The following is a 22036-nucleotide window of genomic DNA, read 5'->3' on the forward strand; positions in this document are numbered from 1 at the left end:
ATCCTCCTTTGTGTGTACTTTTGTCTACTATCAACCAGAAAAGAAAGGTGAAGACATACTCTAATAAACAAATAAATATGGTCTCAGCTAAGTTGCAGTTTAAATTGTTCAAAGGTCATTTTTTTCTGAAATCATAGTGGCTTATAGTCATTCCTGAAACTAACTTTCTTCTCCATGATTCAAAGCAAATGCCAAGCTATAATTACTAGATTTATTTACAATAAATTTATTTTCCTTGTCCAATTTATACCCTGTCTTTTTTGCCATTAACAGGGCTACCAAAGCATTAAACACACTAAAAATCAGTAATCCTTATAAAATCCAAACTCACAAGTCACTCCCTACCAGGTTGGCCCTCCCTGGGTGTGTGCCTCCAATAGAAACAGAGCTCTCTGCCAATGAGGGCCAATCAGCTCAAATTGCACTCTGCCAAATAGGACCTATCAGCTCAAATTGCATGCAGATGACTCATTCTCTACCTGATTGCCCCTCCCCTGGAAATATTCGCCTATTAGGATTCCTGCAGCCAGGAATGGCCCGCACTGGTAGTTTAGACCCAATCAGGAGAGAGTCCTCAGCCAGGAAGAGCTAGTAAGAAGTCAGCTCTCCACCTCCAATTTTCTGTCAGTTTTAGAAGTTTGCTGGGTGGAAGAGGAGGCAGTCTCAGAGCATGCCCTGCTGCCAGTAAGTTGCCCTGGTCTCTTTCACCTCAGAGGACATGGGAGGGCCTCCTTGTACAGCCTTCTGGGGGGAGGAGACTTACTAATGAGTAAGTCATGTAAGGTTTGCAATTTGTGATCTGAGAAGGGAGGAATGCTTTCACGGCAAACCATCACAGACAACTGCAGTAGGGAAAATAATGCTGATGTGGGTGGGATTGGGAAGATGGAGACTTTCCCTTTCTATAAGGATACCACCCTGGTCTTGCTTCAATCTTTCCAAGACCATCCCAACAAAGCAAATTTGAGATCAACTATTTGAAAGATGGGGAAACTGTAGAGGAGACACAGAAGCGTCACGGGGACATGTGGAGGGGGGAGGCAGTGTTTCCCAGTAGCACCTTCCCAGTAGAAGAAGAGTTGGTTTTTATACCCTGCTTTTCACTGCCCAAAAGAGTCTCAGAGTGGCTTATATTAGCCTTCCCTTCCTCTCCCCACAACAGACACCCTGTGAGATAGGTGAGGCTGAGAGAGCTCTGAGAGAAACTGTTCTGTCCCACCTGGTAAGTGGCATCCCTGAACCTCAGTAGGGTCCAAGGCCACAGAGTCCCCCCTCCCCAGATGCCCTTTTTGCCAGGGGAGCTGATCTGTATAGTCTGCCCATGAACTCTAATGTCCAGAGATCTCCAGGCCCCACCTGGAGGTTAGCAACTCCTGAGTGGGAATATTCCTGGAAGTTTGGAGCTTTGCCTCAAGATGGTGCCATGCCTCACAGTCTCCCCTCCACAGCAGCCCTTTTTCCTTGCAGAGCTGATCTTTATACTCTGGAGATGAGCACTTTGAGATGACCTGCATGTTTGTGTGTGTGTGTGAAATTCCCCTGGCAGGACCTACACAAGGCCACAGATTAGCAACTGCTGGCCGAGTGCTTTTCCCTGCCCTCTCTGCATCCAGACAATGTGTGTGTGTGTTGGGGGGGGGGAGGTTCACATGCAAATGCACCTGTTTTCGCCATGGAGACCAATTGTCGTTCCTGAAGATCTCCAAGCCTCCCCCATGAGGTTCAAAAACAAAAACCTGTCGCTCCCACGAAGTAAAAAGCGAGAAACAAATTGATAACTGGCTGTGCAATGCAGTCTGTTTAGTCAAAATAGACTTTACTGTACAACCAATTAGTCTTTTTCTCTGTTCCCCTGGAAGTTGGCAACCCAGTTGGCTGCACATGGAGGAGGCATCAAATCCAGCTCTTGATATTAGTCTGCCACTCTTTAACCACTACACTACACTGAATCTTAAGGTCGAGTGGGAAGCAGGGGGAAGAGGATGTCACAACTACCATTTATGCTTGTGCCATGTGTCCAAAACCCATGAAGGACACAATCCTGATGTGCGTCCTAGCACCCAGTGCATTCCTGGGTGCACCGGGCTTTGCCTCTAGTATACATAATAATGTATGTTTGTGTGCATGAAGTGCTATCAAGTCACAGCTGACTTACAGCAACCCTTGGGGATCTCCCCTCCAAGTGCCAAGTTCTGACAATATCAGGCTCTACCCCGCTGCCTTTCCTCCCACTTTGAAATATTGAGCAGGGATCTCTGGGGAAATGTCAGATGAAACAAAATTTTTGATGTTGGTAGAAGACAGCAAATGAAGGAGACGAGCAAATCTCTATGGGGGGGAGAGTTCTAAAGTATTGGTGCTATGATTTCTCAGTCAAAGCCCTCTCCTGGGTTCCCCCCCCCCTTAATTTCAGAAAGTCACAGCCATGAATGCATAGTTTCAGAAGCTGACAGTAGCAACTGGGCTGGTTTGCAAGGGAGTAGGCAGTCCTTCAGTATGCTGGTCACAAGCAACAGAGGGCTAAATATGGGCGCAAACCAGTTTACGAACCACAGTTCATAATAAATTTTCATCAGTGATGTTCGCAAACTGAAGAGTCCCCACAAACTTCCATGAATTGTAAGGCAGTTGGTGACAGTTCATGAAAAATAGCTGAGCAGAGGGGAGCAGAATGCAGGGGCCATGTAAACCTGATGCTCAGCAATATGATTTAAATGGCTGGGAGATACATGCACTCCAATGGATTAGCACTGTATTACTGAAAGATACCAGGGACTGGGGTTCTCCCATGTTTTTCTGCAGACTCAAACAGTTGTGAGAATTGGACTGAACAACTGAAAGAATAATCTTTCTTGGGTTCCATCCCTAACAATTTCAACTTCTGTTAAGGGAGCAGGTCAGGAGCTGTATTGTACATGTCACCCATAACTTAAAATCTTTCTCTTGACCCTTGTAAAAGGAACCTACCTCCAGGTGTCAGGGACAGAAGAACAAGGATTGCAAGGAGCAGACCTTGTCTGATGGGTAGCATCTTGGAATGAGGCCTGTTCTGGATGCCACAGCAGAGCTCAAGAATCAGAAGGTCCCCAGTCACTTTCAGCTGTTTCTTTTTATCTCCTTGGTGACACACAAGTCCACCAGGAACATTCTATCCCCATGAGATGGACAGTGATAAGGACTGGGACATGATGAAAGCACAAACTGATCACACATGACTGATAAAGCCTAAATGTAGTAAACAGGGGAAAGGAATAGATTCTCAAATGCATTTCTCCCTCTGCAGATTTTATGATGTGTTCCATCCACAAGGAGAAGAAGCTTGCTAGCATCATCTTTTGAAAGTACAATTCTCCAGACTGCTGTCTCACATAAACTAGCCAATGCACCAATTTATTGTTTATATATTGTTTATTGAGCACTGTCTTAATAGCCCTCAGTAAATTTATTTATTTATATTCCTACCCCACCTTATCTTCTTAGGCTCAAGATGCAAACAACAATGGTAGTACCAACAAAATTAAAAACAGAAATTCAATATCCAAATAACCAGTATGAGAGCACTCAAATTGTAAAAAGGACAATATTTAAAAGCCAAACAAAAGTGACAGGGGTAAAACAAGCACAGGAAAACAGGCTGAAACAATTTACTTTCCACAAAATGTTCTCTGGAATAAGAGTGTTTGCTGGTAGGGGCTCATGGGAATTTTAGTCCATGAACATCTGGAGGACCACAGGTTGACTACCCCTGCGTTATATATATATGTATGTGTATATATGTATGTATGTGTATATATATATATGTGTGTATATATGTGTATGTGTGTACATATATATACATCTGGTTTAGTTCTAGTTCCAAATAAGTATCCATATAGTGTGGTGTCTTGTTTTTAGTAATGAGGGGCTAGTCAAGTTTCTTTGCAATCAGCCTAAAGTTTGGAAGGTGGGATCTCTTGGGCATGAGTTTCAATCCCCACAAATTCCATCCAAGGTTTGTAAAGCAGAAGTCCTCTGGCAAAGGGTTGGAAATCTCAGATCTGTGTTTTGTTTTAAAATTAGCCTGTGGAACAGCCTTCTATCAAGTTCATCTTTAATTTTTCAGCAGTCCCTAGGGCTTTGTGTCTCATGCTTTTGTTTCCAAATGCTGTATGTGCAAGCAGTAATATCTGTGCAATGTTCTTGAGTATATGAGAGAACATCACGCAGTTTACCCCAGGAGCAGGGGCCCCGTGTTTCCAAGGGCCCCACAGTGCTGTTCAGTTAGGGGCCTTCACACTGTGATTGTTCGGGTGGCTTCATATTTATGAGGTTTGTAGACTGCAAGACTAAAAAAGGATGGCGCACATGTTCTGTTAGTAACTGAGCATGTGGGTTGCTCATTGATCGTGCCACATAAATGCGACTGTCCCCTTATATTGTGTTTGCGCATCTTGCCAAGGTTCAAGAAATGTTTTCAGCAAAATCACACTGTCAGATGGATCCAAAGTTCCAACGATCCATGAGGAGGGTGCCCCACAGTTACTTATGCAGCACAAGTTAACGGTGCCAGCTGTGCTCTGCTAAGGTCCTGCAAATGCTTAAATTGGCTCTGGTGCCGAGGACCGCACAAATCCTTAAACCAGGCCAGATCACTTGTAAGATTACATTACAGATGCTACCAATTCATGAAGCAATGAAAATCAACAAAAAGAAAAGATCTGCTGCAATAACAAAAGGAAGCAATGGAAACGAGGCATACTTGTGCAGTCCTATATAATGTAGCCTATTGGATTTCATGTTGAGCCAATTGTGCGGTCAGGTCAGGCAGCTTTGGCCTCAGGTGGAAGGGCAAATACACCTCCCCCTGCCACTCAAAAAATCTGAAGAGATGTTTTTCAATATTCCTGAAAAGGTTTGTGGAAGTACCATTTTTAATTTCTCTTGCTCTATTGTCCAGAATGTCTGGTTTACTGCTTATCAAAATTGATCAGATCTGTTTCTCCAAATGACAAATTGTTCAACAGCAGATATAGGCACACAGTATTTCTATACAGTTAATTAGATGTGCATGCAGCAAATATTAGAAGCTAATAAAGAGAATATACGAGTACACATTGTGCATACTTAGACAACTCAAGTATTTGAGAAACAACCTTTCCTGGTTGATAGTCAATTCAAGTGAATTAGATTTCACTGATATCAGCAGCCCAATTCCTGTTCTTTTCCATTAAAAATGTGGTTCTACTCATCATTTCTAATCTGACAGGGCAGCCAGTGGGAAGACGGTCAATCACAGGCATACAGGTGCCAATGATGAACCTGATTGGCCTATAATTCTTAACACCGACTCCTCCCACGAGCCCTTACCCCTTTTATTTAGACATTCATAGTTACAGATACCCAACAGAATGCACCCACATTGTAGGCTCATGGTAGTGTGCGATTGTAGGATCCTTTACTTTTTCCATGTCTCTTTCAGCATCTCTTAACGTTACCTCACTAAAATATTTTCAAATTTTAATGGAGTGCCCTGTACAAGATGGAGGAGGTGAGGGCTGGTGGATCAGTGGTTGTAATTTTGGATTGGGAGGTGTGTTTTACAATGATTGCTTATTTTGGAGTAGGCCATTACTGATGCAGGATTTAACTCCATTTGCTTCAGAATTCATTGGGGAAAGCTCATTAACATCTGTGGCAGTTGTTTAGATCGGGGGTTGTCAACCTCCCCCCCCCCCCCCCCGCAGAGAGAAGCGGCCGCCAAAGCAGCTGCTTCACTCACGGCCCGGCTAATGTTCTGCTGTGAGAGCTGGGGGGGGGTGGGGGGAAGAGGCCGGCGGGCACAAACGCGCGTGCGCGTTAGCGCCCTCTGGTGGTGAAAACGCGCATTATGTGAATTTATTTATTTATTTGCATGAATTTACTTACTCTCCCACTTTGCCTGTAAATATGAACGACTTACTTCCATTCCGTTATATAGCATCTGAAGCAGTGTGCGTGCACGCTGAAGCGCATCCCTTGAATAAATAAAACTCTGTGAGCCTTGAAGGCGCTGCTGGACTCAACATTTGTCCCCCTGATTTAAGCTTGCGATGGTCCCGATCCATAACTTTGTCAAACACGCCTGGCTTCAGTATACAGTGTTTGTGCTTCTATGTCAACCGGTGGTCCTCCAGATGCCAGCATACGCTGGCAGGGGCTCATGGGAACTGTAGTCCATGAACATCTGGAGGACCACAGGTTGACTACCCCTACTCCGCTAAACCGCAGCCCCCGGACCGCATTTCTCCGCCTGCAACACCAGCAGTTCAAGCCCCGTGCTTTCGCTTTCGCAAGGCCAGTCCCGCCGCGCCTTCTTTTCCCACTCGGGGCTCTTCTCCGCCAGGGCGGGCTAAACCGGAGCAGGAGGCGGCCTCTTCGCAACAGGCGCGGGCGGCGGTTCCTGCTCGGCGTCGGGGAAAGGGGAAGCGGCGGCGGCGGCGGCGCTATGGACGGGGCGCAGCTGCTGCTGGGGCTGGCCAACTGGAGCACGATCCTGGTGTGCGCCGTGCTCAAGCTGCCGCAGGGCATCGCTTTGCTGGCGGCGAAATCCGCCCGGGGACTCAGTTTGGAGAGTCTGGTGCTGGAGCTGAGCGGGTAAGAGGGTCGAAGCAGTAGGGGGGGGGGATCCTCGTTCGGTAATCCGGCGCCGCTCCCTTCCCTGAAGCAGGTAGCTCCTGTCCGGGCTGTGGCGGGCTTCGTGGCCACAGGGTCTGCGCTTCCTCTCCTCGAGGCGGGAAAATTGAAACCAAAAGCCCTTCGGGCTCCACCCTGCCCCCAAACGGCAAGTTTTCAAGCGCTCTGCAACACTGAGTTGGGCTAATGTCTGGAACACTCGACACGCTTCTGTAGATTTTGTGCCCTTTGGTAGGTTTTGTTTCCAATTCAAACAGTCTGACGAAATAGTGTACAAACATTGGTGTGCTGCAGGAATCGTCGGACTGAGCTCGGGGGCGCTGGGACAGGTTTGCACATTGTTTTGTGTTGTGTGGCTTTTCCTTCAAGTACGCCCAGAGGGATTTACGTCACTCTGATTCATGGAAGCCTTTTGCCAATGGGAGGATGAGGCCAAGTGCTTATCCTTAAGCACATTTTCCTTCCAGAGAATCAGCCTTTTCCACAAGAAAAAGTATACTTGGTAATGTTGAACATGGGCAGGGTTGTTTCCCTTAGTCACAGACTCCAGTCAGCCTATGTGTGTGTGTGTGGCTTTCTAAAGGATGAACCAGGTCAAAAGAGGTGCTTCAAACTGGAGCATCAGCGATTGATTTGGGTGGTTGTTCAGAAATTTTCAGATCTTTTGCATAGGGCTTGATTGGACAAAGAGCCTCTTGTGATGCAGAGAGGCAAGGCAGCAGATATGCAGTCTGAAGCTCTGCCCGTGAGGCTGAGAGTTTGATCCCAGCAGCTGGCTCAAGGTTGACTCAGCCTTCCATCCTTCCGAGGTAGGTAAAATGAGTACCCAGCTTGCTGGGGGGTAAACGGTAATGACTGGGGAAGGCACTGGCAAACCACCCCGTATTGAGTCTGCCATGAAAACACTAGAGGGCGTCACCCCAAGGGTCAGATATGACTCGGTGCTTGCACAGGGGATACCTTTACCTTTACCTGCCTAGGACAAAGTAGTCACCTTACTACAGCCAAAATACTCAAGGGCAGTATAAGGCAGAGCCTACAATGGTAAATGCAAAATTAAACCATAGTTTCCGCTACTTCAGGGCAACTGTACTGAATGCCAGTAGGTGTTACTAACTAAGCAATAATTTCTAGGCTTTCGTGTCACAGGAGAGCTGATTTCTTACATTTACGCTCCTAAACAAAATCAGAGTCCAGTGGCACCTTTAAGACCAACAAAGATTTATTCAGATATGTTCATAGTCTGAGGAAGAGTGCCTGCACTCGAAAGCTCACGCCTTGAATGAATCTTTGTTGATCTTAAAGGTGCCACTGAACTCTGATTTTGTTTTGTTGTGCTGCTTCAGACTATCCACTTGAACCATCTGAACTGAGGGAACCATCTGAACTGAGCCAAACAAATGTTACTGGAAAGTTTTGTTTGCTCTCGTCCTCTCCTCATTCAAGGCGTGTAAGGAACTGGCCACTTGGCTTGGGAATTCTGTGGTTAGACCGAATTTTCTCCATATGACTAGACAGGGAAGATCTGTAAACTGCAAAATAACAGATCCTGGTTAGGGTGTGTATGCTAGTAGGCTTCTTGTGTGTTAGAATCTTTTCCTGGACTGACTTGTAAGACTCAGACTGTGATCTGAACAAGGAAAGATACTTAGATGTCTCGTGATTTCTGTCAAACGAGCAACAAAGGTGGATGGAGAGAGAGAGCTAAAGAAAACACTGATGTATAGAGGATGTAGTGGTGACCACAGGAATAAATAGCTTTAAAAGGGAATTAGATAGCTGCATGGCTATTCTATCTATGGCTACCAGCCATGGTAACTGTGGGGAACCTTCACACTCAGAGGCACTAAGCCTCTGAATCCCAGAGTCGGGAGACAATATCAGGGGAAGGCCTTGGCCTCTGTGCCCTGTGGTTGGCTGTCCAGAGGAATTGGTTGGCTGCAGTGTGAGACAGGTTGCTGAACTATATGGACTATTAAGCTAATACTCCCAATTGGGCTCCTAAGTCTTAAGACTAGGCTATAATGATGCGAAAGCTGGACCCTGAAGAAGGAAGACAGGAGGAGAATAGATGCTTTCGAATTATGGTGTTGGAGACGAATGCTGCAGATGCCATGGACAGCCAAAGTTACCAACAGGATAGTTTTAAAGAGGAGCAAACCAACTATGGCATCAGAAGGCACGATATTACGGCTAAAGCTCACTTACTTTGGACACATCATGCGATCAGACTTGCTAGAAAAATCATTAATGCTCTGCATGGTCAGCGGCAAAAGGAAACGTGGTCGCCAAGGGATCCGCTGGCTCGACACAATCAAAGCCCGTACAGGGATGACCATGAACCAACTAAAAGAAGCAGTCAGAGACAGAGGTGCATGGCAAAGACTTTCCTATAGAATCGCCGAGGATCAGACACGACTGAACGGATGACATCATCATCATTCAATCAATCTTTTGGAATGTGTCTCATTGGAAAGAAAGCTTTAACCAGCTTTTGGTTACATTTTTTTGGTTAAAATATTATATTTTTAAAAGATAATATTTAGTATTTAAATAGCTAATAAGGGTGGTAGATGATTTGTTTCTCTGAAACTTAGAAAACAGTTTGGATTTCTTGGTCATCTTTCTGCACATATTATATCATACCATGGGGTGGGATTTTTCAGGTATTCTTGGGAAGGATTTAGATGAGGTATAGAAAGGTAAGAGTGTTTTCAGCAACTGGACAAAATGGGTCACACAGGCCAGCTAAGAACTTATTTCCCATCAAGGGGGAATTTAATATCCTCAATACTTTTTCCACTTCCTCATTCTACAGTTTGTTAAACTCTTCTTAGCTGGCTGTGGACCAGGATTTATGCTAAACTCTAGGCTCAGTTCAACTGAAGCAGCATATGGGGACTATCATAAGGAAGAAAAGAAATTTATTCTACCGGAAATAGAAGAGGAAACAAAAATGTAATCTGTTGTGCTAAATAGGTAAAGTAACCTGCTTTATCAAATTTTGAATTCCCATTGACCAAAATCAAACCAAGCAGGACTATATATTTTATTAAGAAGAGACCTCTAGAATATAAGGTACCATCTTTTGAGAATCGTTGGCCTAATAAGGATATCTATCAGGCAGGAAGCTGAAGCCCAACAGGCCTCAGGAGAGGCTCCAATGAGTTCATTCAGGCCCCCTCCCCCATTTGGAGGTGGGGCCTTAAAACAGTACAATGTCCCAGAATCCACCTTCCAAAGTAGCCACTTTTGCCTCCAGAGCTCTTTGTAGGCTAGAAATGAGCAGCGATACTAGACACTATGGTAGAGGTTGGGGTGGAGTGGTACAGATGTGTCCCTCTTTGGCTATGGGCTCTGGCCAGCCCTTACCAGCAACAGTTTGTGTTTTGGGGTACACACAGACAGACCGATCAGCAAAGGTCCCGCGAGTCTGGAAAGTGCAGAAAGATCTAATTAAGGAATATTTAGAGCCTGTAACTGTAAATGGTGAACCAATAAATGTCAGGAGATACATAGATCAGAAATGACTTTGCTCAAACCTGTCCTGCAAATACAAACCAGTATTTGCCAGGAAGGTCCTACGGAATCACAGGTCCAAGTGGCCCAGAATTTCAAGTGGAGTTAGCTTTACAGGAAAGTAGACAGTGAGACTTTGAAGGGAATTAAGTGATCCACATTTATTAGGCAGTGATTTGGCCTTGCGGACAACAACTGGGGCTGCAGTTGCCAGCAGTAGGCCTCAGGCTTCAGAAGGGCAGACATCACTAGTCAACCAACAGACTGTGCTAGCCGAGGGGTTTCTGTGGCCACGTGCATTCCTTTTGAAGGGGTGCACATGAGGGGGGAGAGCTTTCCCCTTCAGCCTAACTGCCTGGGGATGAGCTGTACTTCCCGGGGGATCCTGAGATCCCACCTGGAGGCTGGCATCCCTAAACCTCAGTGGGGTACAATGCTGCAGAGTCTCCCCCCCCCTCCAAAACAACCATTTTTGCCTGGGAAGCTGATCTTTATAGTCTGGAGATGAGCAGTAATTCCAGGAGCTCTCCAGGCCCCACATGAATGGGATAATGTTTCTACATATTGCCTCTGGCCTATTTCAGGTCAAGAAAACATTATGGAGAACAAGTAAGGTTGCCAGATAAGTGTAGGTTCATATCCTGGAATGCCACATTTCCTAGGTGTGCATGAACCTGACGGGTCAGGACTGCTGTGCACAGAGATACCTCCTCTTTGGACTGCCAGCTTCCAAGTGAGGCATTAAAACCACACCAAACCATGAACTAGCACCTGTTGCATTTCAGTATGCAATGGGCTTTACTACTAGTTTTATTATAATTGGTATACCCTGTGAGGTAGGTGAGGCTGAGAGAGCTCTTAACAGCTCAGTCAGAACAGTACTATCAGGGCTGTGACAAGCCCAAGGTCACCCAAATGGCTGAAGATGGAGGGGCAGAGAATAAAACCCAGCCTGATTTCACTGGAGTCTCCAGAAAAAGCCAGACAGGACTTCTCTGGTCAGGCCATTCAGGGAGTTTCTGTGTTGCTGCCTCACATCCCACAATGGGATTTAAATGAATTTCAGCAACCCACAAGACTCCCAAAAAGCCTCAAATAAGAAAGCTCTTGATTTAAAAACAATGAATGGCATATCCAATACAATGATCTACAATCACTTAAAAAAAAAATCAAAACGGTTATGCAAGAAGCTGTCCAATTCTGCATCAGTGGTCTAAACAGATAAAATATTTTAAACTATTTAATTTCATAGGCTCAATGGAAAGAAGAAACATTTCAAAGGCTTCAGGAGACAACAGAAACCAATTTCCAGAATGTCACATGACTCAGTGCAATCCCAAGAACACTTTCTTGGGTCTAAGCCCCATCAGAAAAACACAACAAGAACAAGGATTTGGAGTAGATTAGTTTAGGGTTACACTGTGAGAAAATCCCGCGCTTTGCACACCACTAAGATGGTGCTATTTTGAGCCAGGCCTTAGTAGCAGAGGGCCTGCATCGAAATGGATCAAGGACATAACCTTCTCTTTTCAGCTTCCTCGTATGCCTGCGGTACCAGAGTTACTACAGCTATCCTCTGTCAACCTATGTAGAATATCCCATCATCATTGCACAAGGTACTGGATTGCTTTTTTCCTCCTCACCCCCTTCAATTTTGCTCCATTCTTTGTTTTTATCCAGTCGGACTGTAACGGCTGACATGTCGTTTCAGATGCCATCCTCTTGCTGCTTGTTCTACACTACAGTGGCAAAATGAAGCATGCTTTGCCTTACGCGATTCTGTATCCTTTTGATCATATATTCCATTACTTTGGTTTATATAGCATTTCTAGTTTAAGTTTCTGCATGTGTCTTCTGTAACTGCTTTGATTCAGACATTCATTTCCCAGTAAACATGGCATGTAACTTTGAAGAAGGCTCTACAAATGTGGATGGGAACTTGGCTGGTTGCTATCTGCAGTCTCTACAAATGTTCGTGGAATTTGGCTGCTTGCTATCCCCTTTTTACAGAGCTTTCTGAATTTTTTACTGGCATAGTTGGGGATTTCTACATAGCAATACTAGCCTAGCCTACTATTTCTGTCCAGTATGACAAGGGATTTAGCTGATAGATTCTTCTTCATCAAAAGTGTTTGAGCCAGAAAATCAGGAGCAGAAGAAATTTCCCATTGGAAAAAATGCACATTTGTTTTTGTTGAATAGAATGCATTGGTTTTCTGTGTTTTCAGGTGGTAGTCGGTCCAATCATTTTCATCCAAATTACAGTTGGCTTGTACAAAATGTTCACTTTTCATCCTTATGCAACTTAACCCACAAGGCAAGATTTGTAGGGGGGTGGTATATGCTGGGTCTCCAGAAATGGATAGTGGACCTAGCTATGGTAAGTATGATAAATTGTGCCTAAACATAATTTTCGTTTAATACTCTTGGTGGGAAAATATTGGTCATTATGCTTTGCATAAAGCAGTGGTCCCCAACCTTTTTATCACCGGGGACTGGTCAACGCTTGACAATTTTACTGAGGCCTGGGGGGGGGGGTAGTCTTTTGCTGAGGGATGTTGCTACCACCTGAGTCCCCTGCTCCACTTACTTTCCCGCTGGTGCCCCTGACTTCCCGCCTCCCACCGGGAGGCACTGCCAGCAGCAGCCGCGCAGTGCCACGCCGAGGGGGAGCCACAGCCGTGGCAGCCGCCGGAGAACACCAAAGGTGAGCCAGCAGCAAAGTGGCAGGGCAACCCCCGAGGCAGCAGCCGGGAAGGAGGACGAGGAGGAGCCGTGGCCCGGTACCGACTGATCTATGGACCGGTACTGATCTCTGGACCGGGGGTTGGGAACCACTGCCCCAAAACTGGTAGCCTGGTTATCAGTGGCTCTTTTCTCTTGTGTCTTTCTTTTGTCCACATAATGGAATATAGACTATTGTGAACATTTTGTTAAGTATGCAGGGATCCCTAAGAAGCGAAACTTAGCTTGAACAAAGAACAGCCTTAACAGCATAGGAAGTCCTGGTTTTGGAAAATTCAGTATTGTGGCTGACAGTAATAAGTTTATCCTGAGAGCAATCTAGAAGACATGGGACAAGGGGATCAGTCCCGTTACATAATCCCTACTACCAGTGAGCAAAACACTCAGATGCATAGGTTGGCTATCCTCAGATAAGCAACTTTTTATTTGAAGAAGTCATTGGCTGCTTTTAGTCAGTAGATGGCATATGTGATTAGTAAACCAGATGGATTAAACCCAGCAGCTGGGCATCTGCTTGCTTGCTTTTAATATAGAAACCTTCCCAATTTGTGGAGATTTCTGCAACTCTTAATATCACATCTGCATTCTTTTTCTTGGCACTGATGAACAGAGGACTTTGGAGAATGTTAAGTTGGTCAATCCATTTCTTCTACCCCTAGTATTGTGAGAGTAGCAGATGAAATTCAGATCCCAGTTAGCCTTCTTAAGGTATATTCAGCAGTTTAAACAATCAGTGGATCCATTTGATAATGGTAGACTTCATTTGTCTGTGAGATATTTTCAGGCTGTGTTAAACCCATGCAAGATGGAGCTCTTCTACCAGGTTTATGGTTGAGGCCGGCATGCAGAAGAAGATCTGGACCCTCCTCTGCCATCGAGCCCATTGGGCAACTAGGGGCAGATTAAAGAAGATCAGCCCCTTTGTCCTCCCTGAGGTTTATTAGTAGAGTTGGGTTGCTTGCCGCTGAGCACTGAAGGGTTTTTAAGGTTGATTGGTTAGTTTTTCAGCTGTTTTAAATTGTTTTATGGGTTTTATTGGGGGTTTTATGTCTGTTGTTAGCCGCCACGAGTTTTCATGGGAGTGGTGGGATAAAAATATAATAAATAAATAAATTCACTTTACTGCAGGATCCAGGGTAAGAAGGTTCTGCCATTGTTGTGCAACCAATTATATTTTAAATGTTACATCATCTCAAAGTTCAGAGTATGTGTTAAATACAGAATTACCTTATCCCATAGTTCAACATTGTAGCTGTCTCATGACCAACTATCCACAACTGTTGGGTAGATTTTGAAGCCAGCCTGCCCAGGACTTGGTATTGAGATCTGTTTGCTTAAAGGGCAGATTGAATGGGAAACCTTATGCATGCATTGCCTTGGCCACTGTCCCTCCTTCAGTGAGTTCTGCTTCTGTTCTTTCTGTTTTGCTTTTCTGCAGAATTTATCCACTCTAGTCAGTGCGGCAAGTAAATTGGTTCAGCTCAGATGTCTCTGGCAGACTAAGGATTCTGGACAAGTGAGCACTTTGACTTGGAGTTTAGCTACCTACACCTGTGCAGGTAAGCATGTAAAAATGTTTTGCATATACTGTTAAGATATATTGGATGTGGTCCTGGCAGTTCCTCATGTGCCTCTGGATGCAAAGGCACTCCCAACAAAAAACAGTCTTGCTATTCACACATTAAAATTTAGAATTGTGTCAGTATCAAAATGTGATCAGTAGTAACATGAGACTGAACTTCCCAAAAAAATACTAGGTTCGATCCAGGGACTAGGTTCGATCCACCTTCTGTTGGAGACTTATGGATCCGACTGGATTCTTGAATGCTCTGCGAGACCCATTGCTCCCTGGCACTTCTCTAAATGGTCTAGTCAGCAACTGAAATGACAGAATGCTGGCCGCCATCGATGAGATAGCTCCCTTGATACACTGAGGAGCTTCACAGAAAGAAACAGGAACTTTAGGATGCTTTGGGCTGATCCTGCGTTGAGCATGGGATTGGACTAGATGGCCTGTATGGCCCCTTCCAACTCTATGATTCTGTGAGTCTATGAACTGAGATGACTAGAGCGAGTTTGGAGGAAGACTCGCAACGAAGCTTTGAGAACATCTTATAGAATGCAGATGGAAGTCTATGAGATGGTGGTGAAGTTTTTACTTGACTACCATCACATCTGCGATCTCATGCCCAGCACCATTGTTTAGAATAGTTTGGTCTCTCCCTGCCCTGGAAGAAGGGCACCAAAATAATAGTCAATCAGATATTAGCTATGAAGCATCTGCGAGTCATTTTGCAGATAAAATGCACCGTGACCTCCCTCCAACCTTAGACACAGAAAGTGAACTAGTGGCCCCTTGGCCGACTCTGGAGAGAACACTGAGTAACTTCAGACAACTCATGCTGACTGGAGTGGACAGGATGCTACCAGCAGCGAAACCATCCACATGCCCACTAGATTCTTGCCCATCATAGCTAATAAAAACAACAGATGTAAGAATAAGGAGACCCCTCCCGGAGATAATCAACTGTCCAGGAGATAATCAAGGCGCCCCTTGAATTGGGAGAATTCCTGGAGGGGCTAAAGAGGCAGTGAACTACCAACCCATTTCGCACCTAGTGTTCCTGGGAAAAATGGTTGAAAGGACTGTTGCGGACCAAATATCAGCATTCCTGGAAGAAGCTTCAGTTCTAGACTCATCCCAGTCAGGTTTCTGGTCTAGCCATAGGGTAGAAACAGCGCTAGTCACCCTGACGGATGACCTGTCACCAGTTGGACTGAGGCGGGTCGGCACTACTTGTATTATTAGACCTTTCAGCAGCATTCAACACAGTTTGGAAAGACCTTAAGACATAAGGATATGTTTCCTACTCTGCTTATTTCACTTTAGGTTCATTCCAGGATTTGATTTTGCAATTTTAAGGCATTTGCAATGTAACTTGTAATTTTTGTGTTTCAGGCGGGGAAAACGATTCAGATATTTCCAGATTATTCCTGGAAAAATAAGATACCATAATTCATCAAGATATGTCTTAAGACATTCTGCATCCATGCCTAATAAGAAATTAAGACACTTCATCCCCTGTAGCCTTCCGGCCAGTGTAGATATTAGTCCATAATGTGTAGACATTAGTCAGAAAGAACTGAGAGAAAGATCTGTAATCCTCACATCTGTGGACTGCACAATTCTTCTAAGGTTTCTGGATGTTTAAACTATACTTCCTCAATTACAGCAAGAATATTCACAACATTGATGACAACAAGGGACTTAACAGGTAATACACTTACTCTTTTGCTGACTTGTTACTGTGGCATATTACGTGACAGGCAGGTGGCTTATTTAGGGGGTGGTTTTTAATATGCTTGACTGAGAAACATCTTGTGGGCAAGTATGTTTAACTAGAGGCAAAGCCCGTTGCACCCAGGGAAACAACAGTGCTAGGATGCACACCTGTACTGTGGTCTTCCTGGGGGCTGGCAACATGGCAAAAGCTCCTGCCCACCCCTGGACTCTTGAGAGCCTGCCTCCAAGCCTCAGGGAACATTCCTGACTCAGGGGTCACCAACCTCCAGGAATTGGATGTCATCTGCAGACTATAGAGATCAGCTTCCAAGGGGGAAATGGCTGTTTTGGAGGGGGGACTCTGCAATGACAATTCATCTCTAAGCTCCTGGAGATGAAAAGTCTTGCTTGGGAGGGGGGAACTCTGTGGCACTGTGCCCATGGGAGGTTGCAGGATGCCAATCTAAAGTTGGGACCTGGGGATTTGCTAGAATTGCAGGTCATTTTCAGGCTGCAGAGATCAGTTCCCCTGGAGAAAAGGGGTACTTAGGGGGGGGAACCCTCTGTCTTTGCATCCCACGGAGATGCAAGGATGCCAGGCTCCGGGTGGGAAACAAAGAGAAATGATAATAACAATAGACATCAAATAATTCATAAACTTTTCACAATTTCTTCCTTCAATGAAAATACTTGATAGCAAAATTTGCTTGAAGAACTGAAAAACCCTTCCGTTTGTGAGTTTTTCCGTTTAGTTGAATATCATCGAAGTTAATAAAAACAGCTGTATGTTACAATCGAAAACATTGGTTGGCAAAGAACTTACAGAAGGTTTCTCAATTACTGCCTCTGTCAGCTTTTCAATTCTTTTACCATCAAGAAACCCCAGAAGTGGGATCTTCAGATCTCAACTGGAGGCTGGCATTCCTGCCACTGTTCTGGGATGCCAGCCTCCAGATGGGACCTGGAGAACCCTCAGAATGAAAGCTTCTCTCCAGACGGCAGAGATCAGTTCCCCTGGAGGAAAGGGGATGGAGGGCTGTGTTGCCCTGCCCTCTACACACACACGAGAGAGAGAACCCAGAAGACAAAAGCATTCCTCCCTTCTCAAATTGCAGACCTTATGAACCACATTGTTGTTGTTGTTGTTGTTGTTATCCGCCACTTCCGAAAGGCTCGTGGCAGTCTACAGAAGTTTGACTAAAACCCCAATTAAAAGGGACTATTACAATCACCTCTCCATGTAGGAAATACCTGATAGTCTCCCTCTTTGGAGTGCACTGAGAAGCCATTGGCTAAATTTAAAGGGAAAGAATCCCATAAGAGTCAATAAGCAAGTCAAAAAAGACTTACATCATCTTCCTGCAACAGCTTCTTCATGTGCTTTAGCTACATCTAAGGTAATGGCAATTCATACTGCTCAGTGTAGTGGTTAAGAGCAGCAGCTTCTAATGTGGTGTGCTGGATTTGATTCCCCGCATCTCTACGTGCTGGGTGACTTTGGGCTAGTCACAGTCCTGTTAGAAACTGTCCTCACAGAATAGTTTCAGAGCTCTCTCAGCCTCACCTACGTCACAAAGTGTCTTTTGTGGGGTTAGGTAGGGAAGGCTATTATAAGCCACTCTGAGACTCCTTTGCACAGTGAAAAGCAGGGTATAAAAACCAACCCTTCATCTACTGGGAAGGTGCTACTGGGAAACAGTCTCCCCCCTCCCCATGGCTTCATGGTACTTCTGTGCCCTCTCTGCAGTTTCCCCTTCTTCCATGCCATTGGTCTCAAATTTTCTTTGTTGCGATGGTCTTGGAAAGATTGCAGTAAGACCAGGGCGGTATCTATTTGGAAAGGGAAAGTCCCACCCACATCAGCAATAGTTTCCCTGCTGCAGTTGCCTGTGATGGTTACCCCAAAAAACATTCCTCCCTTCTCAGATTGCAAATTGAGTAAACATGCCCAGGGGAGCGGATTTTCCTGGCTGCCCTGGGTCCCAGAAGGCCAGCAGGGAGCGGTGTCTGGGCCTCCCACAGCCCCTCCTCTAGGAAACAGCACAGAGGCTACACCACCCAAATTGATAGAGGCCAGGAGGCCAGGACAACTTACTGGCAGTGGGGCATGGTCTGAGGCTGCCTCCTCTTCCATCCAGCAAACTTCTGAAACAGGTAGAAAGTTGAAGGCAGAGAGCTGAGCCCTTAGTAGCCCTTCTTAGCTGAGGGCTAAACTACCAGGGTAGGCCATTCCTGGCCGAGGTACATCTCCTAATGGGGGAATATTTCCAAAGGAGGCCAATCAGGTATGGAGCGAGTTGTCTGCATGCAATTTGAACTGATTGGCCCTCATTGGCTGAGCGCTCTCAGAGCGGTACACCCAGGGAGTGCCAATCAGGTAGGGAGCGGGCTGTCAACTTGAGCTTTATTATGTTTAGTGATAGTGATATTTTAGATTTAGGTCTGTATTTAATTTAAAGGGTATGGGGAAATGAATGTGCCTGTGACAATACACTCTTCTAATCCAAACCCTGCAGCACCATTGGGAATTGTACTGGTTATTTTACCTCCATCTGTGTATGACAATATTGGCATGCACTTAGTATGCACATCCACTGTGCATTGTAAGCTTCTTTGTCCAATAAGAGACTGCTCAGAAAAGCCGACTATCCTGTAGATTCGTCCTTGCTGGATCAGAACTACAGAGCTGGAAGAGGCAGGCAGAAAAATACCGGATTTGAGATTGCTGTATACTTGAATAAGATATGTGTGTATACTTATTTATTTATTTATTTATTTATTTATCATACTTTTATACCGCCCTCCCCGGAGGCTCAGGGCGGTTTCATTGTACCTTTATCATACTGTTCAATTGGAAAGGGAAAAGCACGATGGGTCAGTTTAACTAAGCCGCTTTCCCCCCTTCCTTCCAGTTCTTGTCCGCTTTGTGGTCATGACGGCTCTTAACGTGTGGGTCACAGCAACTATCGTGCGTTACAGAAAGCCTACTAAGAAGACTGACTAAAACATGAGCTCCTGCCGATTTTAAGTAGCCTTAAGGATGAAGCCAATATGGAAGCCTGCCATTAGGACCAAAAGTTTTAAGCTCACAGGAAACCTGGCATTCCATTATTGACATTTATACACTGAAAATGGAACTGCATGATACTTACGAAACGCCACAAGTCTTTTGAAATATGAAAATGCTTACCGTGTGGTTCGTATAAGAAATGTTCACATTTGGATTCTACCCATATCATTTTTTATTCATATCTCCTGGAATGTGTGTCCCATGAACTTTTAAGAACTTTCCGTTCCTCAATGATCTTTCTCTATGAACATATCTTCTGCTATACAGTAAGGCTTATCAGAGGATGCTAAGGCTTCAGGATTTTATAGATACCATTCACAGTTCAGTAAATTAAAGCACAATTAAACCATAGAGTGATTCATACTGATTCATACTGTATAAAAGGACTTCCAAACGTATTGCAACATTTTCAGTAGAAGGTCCTGTTCTACCTGATTGCTAAACCGGCTGTCCTGAACTGCAAAGAATTTAGTAGACCAAAATCAGTAGGACTTAAAGGTTGCTAGACTTACTCTGAATCGGGTTAGAGTATTATTAATCCTTGATGGCCATTTACTTATCCCATTAAAAGAGACTAGGACCGTTTCTGCACTGGGAACTTCGCTGCCCCGGCTCCCATACAGGAGCACAAATCTGGGGCTGATAAGGTACACCAGGCCAAATGCTCCCCCCGTGCAGGAGCAGGAAGAGACGGGGCAACCTGCCCCACCTCAAACTCCAGCCTGCAGCCCAGCGCAAAGCCTCCAGTGCAGAAGAGGTCTAGGCCTCTTTAAAAGCAGTTCCAGGCACAAAGACGGGCACTGTTAATTCAACAGCCTTTGTGCATCTGACACCATCTGTAAGTTCAGTTATTGCATCCAGGAACACACCCTATGAGCACCAGTCCCAGTACTTTGGATTGGTTTATAACATGCAGAACTTTTAATAAAAAATCCAAATATGAATTTACTAGCTGCAAAGCCAGTTCATAAGAACAGGCTTTGAAAGGGCAGTCCCCCTCCCCACCACGGTTGCGTCCCGGCAAGCACACCCGGGGGTGAGGCACCGGGGGTGCTTGAGGGGCTGCAGGGAAGCAGTCTCTTCCCTCCTCCCCCTGATGGCTCGAACCCTTCCCCCTCCTCCCGGCGGCTCGAATGCTGCCGGCTGGGTGCAAGCCTGCCGTGCTCAACGTCCAGGGGCAGTGAGGCTCGACGAGCAGCATCTGCACACCATCCAGAGGCAGGCCCTTTTGTGGCCAGGCCAATCAGAAGATGCACAGCTTCTGATTGGGCCAGGGCCTATGGACCTGGACGGACAGGGCCCCGGACAGTCTGCTCCTAGGAGGCTGTTTGACAAATATATAAGGGAGCAACATAGTGTTAAGGATTCCACGAGGAAAAAAGCCAAGGCAGAAAACTTCACAAACCACATTTAGCTACACCACTGGCAGTAACAGGAAAACATCTTCATGCTTCACTTTGTAAAATGCATTTATAACATTTTGTATGTTTAGGAATCAATGGACTGAAAATAAAGTTTTCTATGAAATGCTGTTCTGGTGTATTATATTGGCAAAAAATACTCTGGTTCCTTTACTTCACAGTGGTTGGGCCAGTTACACTCAGTTGGCCAACTCTCCTTTGTGGGATTTTAAATTTTATTTTCAAGAGAACTATGCACTGGCCCTATAATAATCTTGGTTGCTGCTTTCCGTCCTTTTTACAGCTCAGCAGTATTTATTTTATTTTCTTTGTTTCCTATACGACCCTCCCATAAGGCTCAGGGCGGTTTCCATAAAACATCATGTGCATACATCACTATCACAATAGTGGTCCCAAAATTAACAGAATATTACAACAGATTCATTTGAACAACAAATTTAACAGAACCCCTAGGGTGGTCAGCTTGGTTCAGGTCATGGAGGGAGGTTTCTGGGGGGGGGGCCAACCAGCGGATGTTGTTGGGTCGGTCGGACTCAAGAGAATGCCTGGTGGAGGAGGTCCCATTTGCAGACCTTGCAGAATTGTGGGAGTTCAGGCAGGGCCCTGATCTCTTCAGGAAGCTTGTTCCTTGTTGAGGCCCAACGTGCTTCTTTGGGGCCAGGGATCACCAGCCAGATGGTGGTGGCGGAGCGTAGGGCTCTTTTGGAGGTATAGGCAGATTGACAGTCCTTTGGGTACACTGGGCCCAGACAACGTATGGCCTTGAAGGCGATTACCAAAACCTAAAGCCAGCTGAGTTGTTGAAGTACAGGCTGGATGTGGGACCTCCATGGTGTATTTCTGAGGATCCTGGCTGTGGCATTCTGAACCAGTTGCAGTTTCCAGATCAAGGATAAAGATAGGCCTGCATAGAGCAAGTTGCAGAGGTGACCATCACATGATTTTATTTATTTCATTTATATACCACCAGGGCCGGATTTACATGAAAAGAGGCCCTAGGCTCCCATTTTTAAGTTTGTAAATTACATGAGAGATAATAAAATACATCATTACTGTGATATATATCATTATGTTAAATGAAACATGTTGTGATTGGTACTAACCTTTATAAAAAATGTGGAATATAGGCCCCTCTTGATCTTGAGGCCCTAGGCTGAAGCCTAGTTAGCCTATAGGAAAATCCGACCACACTCCCCTCACGGCTCAGATACAGCAACCAGAATTGCTCTCTACTTCAAACAAGTTGCAGTGTAGTTTTCTATCCATGGACATTACAATATTGGAGCTTTTTCTAATCCCTTTCCTAAAATTCCCAGGAGGATGTTTGTGGAACAGCAGCGGAAAAAA

General features: G+C 45.2%; 1 protein-coding gene across 2 annotated transcripts; it reads left to right on the forward strand.

The window, feature by feature from the left end:
- Positions 1–6255: 6255 nt before the first annotated feature.
- SLC66A3 (solute carrier family 66 member 3) lies at positions 6256–20799 on the forward strand. Of its 2 annotated transcripts, XM_077310761.1 has the most exons (7): positions 6260–6612; positions 11704–11786; positions 11882–11951; positions 12493–12550; positions 14354–14474; positions 16149–16190; positions 19111–20799. In XM_077310761.1, the coding sequence occupies exons 1-7, from the start codon at positions 6464–6466 to the stop codon at positions 19200–19202; spliced, it is 615 nt and encodes a 204-aa protein (XP_077166876.1). In that variant the 5' UTR covers positions 6260–6463; the 3' UTR covers positions 19203–20799. The 2 variants fall into 2 exon arrangements, with proteins under 2 accessions (XP_077166880.1, XP_077166876.1); XM_077310765.1 differs by lacking the exons at positions 16149–16190; positions 19111–20799 and adding an exon at positions 15875–15936 and having other exon boundaries at positions 6256–6612.
- Positions 20800–22036: the final 1237 nt, after the last annotated feature.

The sequence above is a fragment of the Paroedura picta genome, chromosome 1, assembly GCF_049243985.1.
Source record: "Paroedura picta isolate Pp20150507F chromosome 1, Ppicta_v3.0, whole genome shotgun sequence".
Lineage (NCBI taxonomy): Eukaryota > Metazoa > Chordata > Lepidosauria > Squamata > Gekkonidae > Paroedura > Paroedura picta.